We start from the raw sequence: 9,954 nt of genomic DNA, 5'->3' as shown, positions 1-9,954 counted from the left end.
ATCTTTTTAAGCTGTGTGTGTGTACAGTGCCAGCAGAAGCCAGAAGATGTTGGACCCTGTGCACCTGGAATGTTGTGAGCTGCCTGACATGGGTACTGGGAAGTGAACTCAGTTCCCCTGGTAGAGCAGTACACTCTTAACCTTTGAGTCATCTCTCCAGACCCACTGGTGCCTCATTTCTAATCAAGTATTTTTTCAGCCTTTCAAAAACTTCAGTTGCTCTCTAGTAACTCCATATTCACGGGCACTGCAATACTTCTATACAAGGTGCAGTGAACAGACCAAGGCACCTAAGCATATGATCCTAGACTTGTCAAAGGCAACATTCAAGTGCCTTTCCACAGGGTAGCCCAGGCCAGCCTCTAGCTCACTGCCATCTGCCTCGTAATTACTGAGATTAAAACTATATGCCACCATACCCACATAGATTTTTGGCTTTGAGACAAGCTATCATTATTTTGTCCAAGCTGCTCTCAAATTTGTGGGCTCAAGTAATCCTCCCACCTCAGCTTACCAAGTACTCAAAGTATAGGTTTATATTAACACAGTCAGCCTAAATAGCATGTTTTAAACATGTTTTCATATAAACAAGATGTGAAGAAAACAATTCTTCACCAAGCTGTGGACCTCATTAAATTAGATAACAAGGTTTTCTAGTGTCTCTCTGGGTCTCCTCCACAATTCTTTCTTTCTTTTTGAGATGGGGTCTCACTATGCAGCTCTGCTGGCTTGTAACTCATGTAGACCAGGCTGGCCTCCAACTCACAGAGATGCAGTTCATCTGCCTCTGCTTCCTGAGTGCAGAGATTAAACACATGCACCATAATGCCCAGCTTTCCTCCATGCTTCAAAAGAACTCTTGAAGGGCTGGAGACATGACTCAACAGTTAACACACTGGCTGCTCTTCCAGAGCATGCAGGTTCAATTCCCAGCACCCAACTGTCCCACTCCCAATTGTCTCTGACCCCAGTTCCAGAGGATCCAATGTCTTCTTCTGACCTCAGTGGGCCCTGCATGCACTAGGTACACAAACATACATGCACACAAAATAATAAAATAAATATAATTTGAAAAAATAAAATTATTCTTGAGACATGAGGCTCTGTTCAGATGACAAAGGAGAGCACAGGAGACCACATACTCTTGAACCCAATTAGCTCTACCTTGTCTTCCCTTTTGCTTTTTTCTTTATTCACGTGCTAAACTCAAAACTTTGTCCACTGAGACACACGCATAGCCCCTTCTCCACTTTCTTCTTCTTTTTCTTTTTTTTATAATTTATTTTTATTTTATGTACATTGGTGTTCTGCCTGCATGTCTGTGCGAGGGTGTCAGATCCCCAAGAACTGGAGGTACAGCCAGTTATGAGCTGTCATGTGGTTGCTGGGAATTGAACCCAGGTCCTTTAGAAGAGCAGTCAGTGCTCTTAAGCGCTGAGCCATCTCTCCAGGCCCCCTCCCCTTTTTTCTTTTTCTTTAGTGGGGGGAGGCAAGTTGGGTTTGGGGGGTTTATTTCTTCTTCCTCTTCCTCCTTGTCGTCTTCCTCCTACTCTTTTTCTTTTTCTTCTTTTTGGTTTTTCAAGACAGGATTTCTCTGTAGCCCTGACTGTCCTGAAACTCACTCTGTAGAACAGATTGGCCTCAAACTCAGAGATTCGCCTACCTCTGCCTCCTGAAGGCCGCCATTAAAGGTGCACACCGCCACACCTGGCAGGCCTTCTCCACTTCCTTTTCACAGAACTGGGATTGAACCTAGGACCTCCTTCTGTGCTGGGCAAGCTGTCGGTACTACTGAGCTATATGCTCAGACTACCTCCTTTGTTCCCTTAACTTTAAAACCTTTTTGTTGTTGGTTTTTGAGACAGCGTTTCACTCTGTAGCTCAGGCTGACTTGGAACTCACTATGTAGTTCAGGCTGGCTTCAAGCTTGGTGATCCTATCCTAGGTCTCCCAAGTGTTGAAAATTACAGAAGTGAATCATGCAAGGATGCTGTGTTAACTATGTACCTGCTTTTCTCATTGCAATGGAAACGTATCATTCTAAAGACTATGACGACATTCCATAAAACATATTAAATCAGGCTGCTAATCACAGAGCAAGATGTGCAATACACAATTATAACCTCAGCAGTCGGGGGGTGGGGTACAAGTTTAAGGCCAGGGTGAACTGCACAGCACGACCCTGCCTCAAATCAAAGAGAGCCTAGTAGGTAACAATACAGTTTAAAAAAAAAAAAAAAGTGAGTTGCTGGAAAGATGGCTCTGGGGTTAGGAATATTTGCTGCACTTGCAGAGATGTGGAGTTCTGTTGCTTGTACCCACATGGCAGCTCACAACTGCCTATAACTCCTGTGCCAGGGGATTTGATGCCCTCTTCTGGCCTTGTGCAAATATCCACATAAAGAAATTTATTATGTGTACAGTGTTCTGCCTGCATGTATGCCTGCTTGCCAGAAGAGGGCACCAGATCTCATTATAGAAGGTTGTAAGCCACCATGTGGTTGATGGGAGTTGAACTCAAGACCTTTGGAAGAACAGCTAGTGCTCTTAACCTCGAGGCATCTCTCCAGCCCCCTAAAAAATAAAATATTAAAGGAGAAAAAACAGAATGACTCTCTCAGAAGACCCCACACACAGTCATGTCTCTAGGGTGTGTCTTAGTTTCTTACATAGTGCACTCCCAACCCTCGAGCTTAATATCTATTTCAAAATATCTTTAATAAAGAAACTCTGGGGGCTGGAGAAATGGCTCAGACATTAAGAGAACTGTCTGCTCTTCCAGAGGTCCTGAGTTCAATTCCCAGCAACCACATGGTGGCTCACAACCATCTATAATGAGATCTGGTGCCTTCCTCTGCTATGCAGGCACACATGCAGGCAGAACACTGTATACATAATAAATAAATAAATAAAAATTTTAAAGAAACTCTGTTTTTAAAAGTGGAGGTAAGATAAAGAAACTTCAGAAAAAATATCAGCAAAAAAATTTTGTTGTAGCCAAAAGGAATAATGTTTAGGGATTTTTTAAAAGCCTAAATGCAGCTAAAGTGTTTCCTAACAAAGATCAAAAGACACTTAATGCAGTTCTGAAAACAACTGTCTAATCTTGGCCACATACAGAACAGGTTGTTCAATCCTGGCCAAACTAAGACTGGAGAAACAGGAATGATGCAGGATCAGACTTAATCAAGAATGTGTCATTGTTCTACATCTCAACAGTTTTTTGGGGAAAAAAATCTGTAAATCTGTGCAATGCAATTCGAACAAAGATCAGTTTATGTCAATGGTCAGTGGGGCTGTTTCCACAGATAAGGTTAAGCTTTCATGCTGAGTAGGCCCTTAGTGTTAATATCAAGAAAATTTAAGGGGTAAAGGTTTGTGAGCACATCTGAAGAACTCAATACAGAGTGCACCCTAATCTACACTGCATTTCAAAATCTCCTGCAACTGTGTCCTGAGCTCTAGCTAATAAATTTATCTGATTAGCGTTGCAAAGCTAGAGCATGTGGGTTCAGGCATAAATAACAAGTTTTATAACTTGGAGTCAAAGGCCAATAGGGATTCTTCCAGACACCTGGCGAGAAGGTTCAATGGATGAAGGCATCTGCTGCCAAGCCCGGCTACCTACACTTGGTCCCTGGGACCCACATGGTGGAAAGAAAGAACAGATTCCTGAGGGCTGTCTTCTGACCTCCAAACATGAATGCCTATTTACAAGCACAAAAACAAATAAATAAATAAGTGTTATTTTAAACACTTATCTTAACTGGACCTGGTATGTGGTCCATCGTGCTAGACACCAAAGATACACAGGACACATGCACAAGACTGGGCGCCTTACCACAAAACAGTTGGTGCTAGTGTAAAATGGAAAATTCGCTGCACAGTTGTTCTTAAAACAGGAGGAATCTGAGGCTTACCAGGGTCTGCAGACTCAATAGTGATGCCCTGCACACAGAGCATGTGGCATCTATAAGAGCTACTTGCATTTTCCCCCTATTTATTTATTTATTTATTTGAAACAGTGTCTTACTATGCAGCCCTGGCTGGCCTGGAACTCATTATGTGGACCACACTAGCCTTAAACTCACAGAGATACACCTGCCTCTGCCTCCAGAGTGCTGTTATTAAAGGCATGCACCACCACACCAGGCTTGCCTCTTTATTTTCACAGACTCACTAAAAAGTCAATTAAATGATTACAGAACAAGGATAGGCTACGCTTCTCAGAAGAAAAACCCAGGATGATCAGTGTTCCTGTAAATACAACATAAACACAATATATATTCAGCACATACTGTAGCATAAATGCAAATTTAGTAGAGCTATCCTCTTGACCATTCCATGCAAGAACAAATAATCCTCAGACTTCACTTTTTACACATTAAAAAGGCCTGTAACTGCCCCCACCTCCCCTCACTCACACATATACACACACATACTAATGGCAGCTTGTGTAAACTCTAAATGTCACTGTTTCTTCACAAATTCTTAAAAGGAAATAGACAGTCACTTGCTAACAGGGTGTTAGCACCCCTGAAGAGCAAGAAGGAAAGCCCCCTATGACAAGTGAGTCTTAGGGACACTTGAGAGCACACCTAAGCGGCTGCTGTTTGCTGATCCCATTCCCCTCTCCATAAGCTTTCTGAATCTCAAAGAAGGCACTTGAAGAGCTAGTTGAGTTTAATGCTGGAAAATATGAAAAGACTTCATCTTTATTTACAAAATGAATTCTTTCACAAGTAGTCTTATGAATTATGGGAAGTGAAATTTCAGATAAGAAATTCCGGACTAAAGACACAAGTATGAATTAGCATAGTGGCACACACCACCTATAAATGACAGCAGCATTCCAGAGGCTGAGGAAGAGTGAGTCACAAGTTCAAAGCCAGTCTCAGCCATATGGCAAGTCTGAAGTAGACCTAGACTACACATTGAGGTCACACCTCAAAAACTCACAAAACAAATCTTCTACACTGTGGTTAGTTTTCATAATCCCAGCACTGTGAAGGCTAAGGCAGGAGGCAGGGGGCCAAAGACTAGCCTAGGCTCCACAGTGAGAGGCACGTGGCAGCCACAGCTCTAGCCCACTGGTTAAAACCTAGCAAGGCATCCAGACACATCACTTGTCCTCTTTGGATTGTCCTTCATCTACGAAACAAAGGGACCAAAACTGCAGCTGCCAAGGTCTATATTTTATCTTTCTTTCTCTAAACAAACATGGAGAAGAATACTAAAACTCCAAATACACACCAGGTAAGGTGGACACACACCTTTAACCCTAGGAGGCAGAGGCAGGCAGATCTCTGTGAGTTCAAGGTCAGGCTGATACACATAGTGAGCTCCAGGCCCACCAAGACTATACAGTGAGACCCTGTCTCAGCTAGAGGATAAAAGGAGGGGGATCCAAATATAGCAAGAAAAACAAGTACTAATGGACACAATCTAATTCATGCTACTGACCTAACAGTTGAGCTAAAGGGCTATGAGGCAGGCTCCTCTATTACAAGGTGACAAGCAAGGCTGGCCTGTCACTCTGCAACCGAAGTTCCACAGAGGTGACCAGGGCACAGTGGAAAAGTACTAGCCTGGGAGTTGGGTGTTAGCTGAGCTAAAGGCTTGTATTAGGTAAATATCACCTTGTTCTTCTCAGGTATAAATTGACAGGATTACAGTTACCTCTGGCCCTCCCTAAAACCACAGCTCCTATTTCCCAGTCAGTCTCACCTACCCTTTTGTAATGCATTGCTTCCAGAAACATCTTTGTCTGCTTATAGATCTCTTGGCCTGTCTTGTGGAAGGTCTTGAGAAAGTCTATGAACTCCTTAGTCACTCGGTCCGTCTCAATGCTGGTTTGCCGGTTTATGGAGGGACTGGGAGCCTTGGCCTCCTGAATTTCTGCTGGGAAAATTAAACACAGTAAGTTTTGTTACCCAGAAGACTGATATATAGAATTACTCTATGTAGCTAACAAGATTACTGAAATTATATTTAATCAAAATTAAAGTTATATCACTTTTATAGTTAAACATTTGGAATGAGTTTCCTTAAAGTAAGGAAAATTAAAGTATAAGTAGGTAAAACTACATGATCAGCAGAACTGGAAATGTGGCTCAGTTGGTGAAGTGCTTGCCTGGCATGTACCAATCCCTGGGTTTCAGCCCCAGTAATGCATCAACTAGGCATCAGCTAGCCCCAGTAATGCACCACGTAGTAGCACAACTACTACCCCAGCACTTGAAAAACAGAGGCAGGAGAATCCAGGTTAAGTTCAAGGTCTACCTCAATTGCCTAGTGAATTTGAGGCCAGCCTGGTCTACAAAGTGAGTCCAGGATAGCCAAGGCTACACAGAGAAACCCTATCTCAAAAAAAAAAAAAAAAAAAAAAAAAGCAAAAAGCAAATCAAGTCATAACAAAGCCCTTCATACCTTGCTACCAACCAAACAGCGTTAAGGTGAGTAAAAGATGAAGGAAGGCAGAATGCTCTATTATAAGGCAACACAGGAAGGGGCCTAGTGTTCCCATAAGTTAGAGGTTCCACAGAGATGACCACAGAGTGTGGTGGAAAAGTACCAGTGCCACACCCCTCAGATAAATAAAATCTAAAAAATAAAAACCAACCATGGGCCAGTAAGATGGCTCAACACAAGAAAATGTTTGCCATGCAGGCCTGGAGATCTTAGATTTATCTCTAGAACCCATATAAAGAGAAAAGGAAAAAACTCCACAAAGTTGTAATGTTATCTACACAGGTACACAAACACACACCAAACTAATAAATGTTTAATTTTTTTTAAGCTAACAGAAAGCAAAGAAGAAATATTCAATAGAGCTGCTCATTAGCATTCTTTTAGTCAATGTATATTGTATCAATATACAATGCTTTGATCTCTATCATTAATCACTAACACTGAAATGGTGCCCTTTCTTGAACAACTTTTTTGCCAGTTGCCTGAGTCTGTCAAGAAAGTCACCAATGGAAATAACCACCCATCGAAGCACAAAGACATCAGGTAACACACAGCATTAGAGAACCTTCTAAGTCAAACTTCACCTACCAAAAAGGCAAAGGCAAATTTACTTCCCCACTGTTCAGTTTGCAAGTCACACTGCTCACAGTGAAGATGCATCTAAACTGGAAGAGGATGAGGCAGGAGGATCAAGTTCTAGGTTAGCCTGGATTACAAAGAGCATTTGACATCATCGTGAGCTATGTAACAAAATTCTATCACCACCACACAAAGAGAAAGGTTTTGTTTGTTTTTTCCTTTTGAGACAGAATCCTCCTGCCTCAGCTTCCTAAGGGCTGGGACTGCAAGTATCTACTGCCATGGCCTACACACATAAAAAGAAACCACAAGGTATTAAAATCAACCAACTTCACACACATTTTATTTGTCTGTTTTTCAGACAGGGTCTCACTATGTAGCTCTGGCGGACCTGGAACTCAGTAAGTAGGCCAGGCTGGCCTTGGACTCACAGAGATCCACCTGCCTCTACCTCCTTAATTCTGGGAGATGCCTAGCCCCACACTTTATTTACGAGGAAACTCCTAACTTCCATCCACGAAGATATACCCCACCCCTCACAAAACTAGACAGATAGACAAACAGATGACAGAATTACTTGTATATTTTATGCATATGGGTGCTTTGTCTGCATCCGAAGAAGGCATCAGATCTCATTATAGGAAGCTGTATGGCACCATGTCAGTGCTGAGCCATTTCCAGCCCCAAGACCAATAATCTTAACAGGGAAAACAGACACTTCATACACGACAAATACACAAATTAAAGCACAAGAAGATGTCATTTGAAAAGCTAATTAAGCAATTTAGTAATAACAATATAAAAAGTTAAAAAGTCAAGTTAGTAATAACCAACAAAATCGTAGAAATCTATGTTGGTTTGAATCAGAATGGCCCCCACAGGCTCATACATAAATTTGCATGTGTAGTCTGCCATCAGTGAACTGTTTGGGAAGGATTAGAAAGACTAGAAGGTGTGGTCTTTGGGGAAGTTTAACCCTGGGGGTGGGCTTTGAGCTTCTAAAAGTCCATACTAGGCCCAGTGGTTCTCCGCCTGCTGCTGCCTATGATCAGATGTAAAGCTCTCAGCCACTTATCCAGCACCATGCCTGCTTCCATTCCAGCACAATCTCCACCATGAGGATAATGAACTAAGCTCTGAAACTATAAGCAAGTCTACAATTAAAAACCTTCTTTTTTAAGACTTGCCTTGATCATGGTGCCTCTTCACAGCAATAGAAACCTAAGTAAGACAAAATCTGAAATTTGATTTGGACCGGAATACAACAGCCTCTTACACTCTGCAGGTGGGATGCAAGCGACAGAACTTTGAAAGGGGGCAATTTAGGAAGAACGGTCTAAGGTAAAACCCACGCACCCAGCTGGGCATGGAAGCTGCAAAGCAATCAGGAGGCTGAGGCAAGAGGAATGTGGATTCCAGGCCAGCCTGGGCTACAGAGCAAGACCTGTGCCACAACAACACTAAGGGTAGAAAAAGATACAGTCAAGGTAGCACAAAGAGCTTACTCCTAACCACAAAGAAGGGCATTCCACACAGAAAGTTAACTCTCCAAGGCACAGCAATCCAAAATATAGAGCTAATGTCACAGCTCCAAAAATGCAGAAAGCAAAAACAGAAGTGTAAGGAGTACACTTCTCACAGCTGGAGAGTTCTATCCCCCTCTGAGTGGCTGACAAAACAAGAGTAAGAGATCGATAAGAACACAATACCAGGCAGGCCGGATGGCTCAGCAGGTAAAGGAACTTGCTGCCAAGACTGACAACATGAGTTTGAGTCACAGAGCCCCCAAAGGAAAGGAGAAAAAAAACAACTCTCAGACCTTGTCCTCTGACCCTCACATGTTCATCATGGCCTACACACACCCCTCACTCTCTCTGTAATAAAACACTTTTGTTAAAAAAAAATCCATAATACTTGAGTAATACCATGGATCACTGTGACCAAACCCATATTTATAGAATGATCAATAACAACAGAATGTACAGTCCATGAAACAAGATGATAATGGTAATGGCTTACAGAGAGTGCTATCATGTGCTTCTATAAGGCTGCTGTGCAATCCTCACATGCACCACACAACTACGGAATGAAGCAGCTGAGGCTTGACGATGTTTAGAAACTTAATCTTCAGTTGCCTCAGTGGTTAAGGGTAGAACTGAACTCAAGGCGGCATGTTTGATTCCTGAGCCAGACGCCTTCCTATATTCCCTTATAGCAGAGGCCAAAGCAGACCCTTCAAAGAATGCCAAGGCCTCACTCACACTATGTGGGGACAGAAAGCTTCAGGGCCAAAGGCAGAGAAAAACAGTCATCTCCTTCATTGCTTCACTTATGTACACTCCTCTCCAACAAATATTTCTGACTAAACAAACAGAAAAAAAAAAAAAAAGTCCTCAGTTGAGCATGCTTGTTCATACCTTCAGCACTTTCAAGCCTGGGGCAGAAGGATTGTTGGGAGTTCAAGGACAGTCTGGGCTACAATGTAAGATCTTGTCTCAAAAATTTAGTTACTTCAAATCTACTTTTAAAATGTCAGCAGAGGGGCTGGAGTTGAGCCTGGTGCTAGAAGATGGAGTGGGCCCTATCAGTGCTGTCCAGACAACAACAAAGGCTTTAAACAAAACAAAACAAAACAAACAAGTCAAGAAAAAAGGAGATGGAAGAGAACAGTCTACCGACATTACAGCCGCAGTGTTTGCTGGAGCCAACAGCCAGGGCCTGTGCATCAGCTCACACTCATCTCTCATTTCTCCAGTAAAAACAATTTGCACATCAAGTCCATCCAGTCAAACAGGCTTCTCAGGCTGTCCACCACCCAGCTGAACAGTTTAAAGGCTTTCCAGCCTGCAACCCTGAACCACAAGGACAGCAGCACTTCAGCTATCCCTCAAGGAGGACTTCCTA

At 42.6% G+C, this 9,954-nt stretch overlaps 1 protein-coding gene across 2 annotated transcripts in view; it reads right to left on the bottom strand.

The window, feature by feature from the left end:
* The window catches only part of Rabgef1 (RAB guanine nucleotide exchange factor 1), a 42,074-nt gene that overhangs the window by 8,870 nt on the left and 23,250 nt on the right, over nt 1-9,954 (bottom strand). For both annotated transcript variants that reach the window (XM_055606337.1, XM_055606336.1), the window contains exon 4: nt 5,732-5,901. In XM_055606337.1, the coding sequence (XP_055462312.1) occupies nt 5,732-5,901 (170 nt within the window). The remainder of the gene's footprint in view (nt 1-5,731; nt 5,902-9,954) is intronic.

The sequence above is a fragment of the Psammomys obesus genome, unplaced genomic scaffold (genome assembly GCF_907164565.1).
Source record: "Psammomys obesus unplaced genomic scaffold, mPsaObe1.curated_primary_1811, whole genome shotgun sequence".
NCBI lineage: Eukaryota > Metazoa > Chordata > Mammalia > Rodentia > Muridae > Psammomys > Psammomys obesus.
Note: the sequence above shows the minus strand (reverse complement) of the source record. Positions and strands in the feature narration are given on the sequence as shown.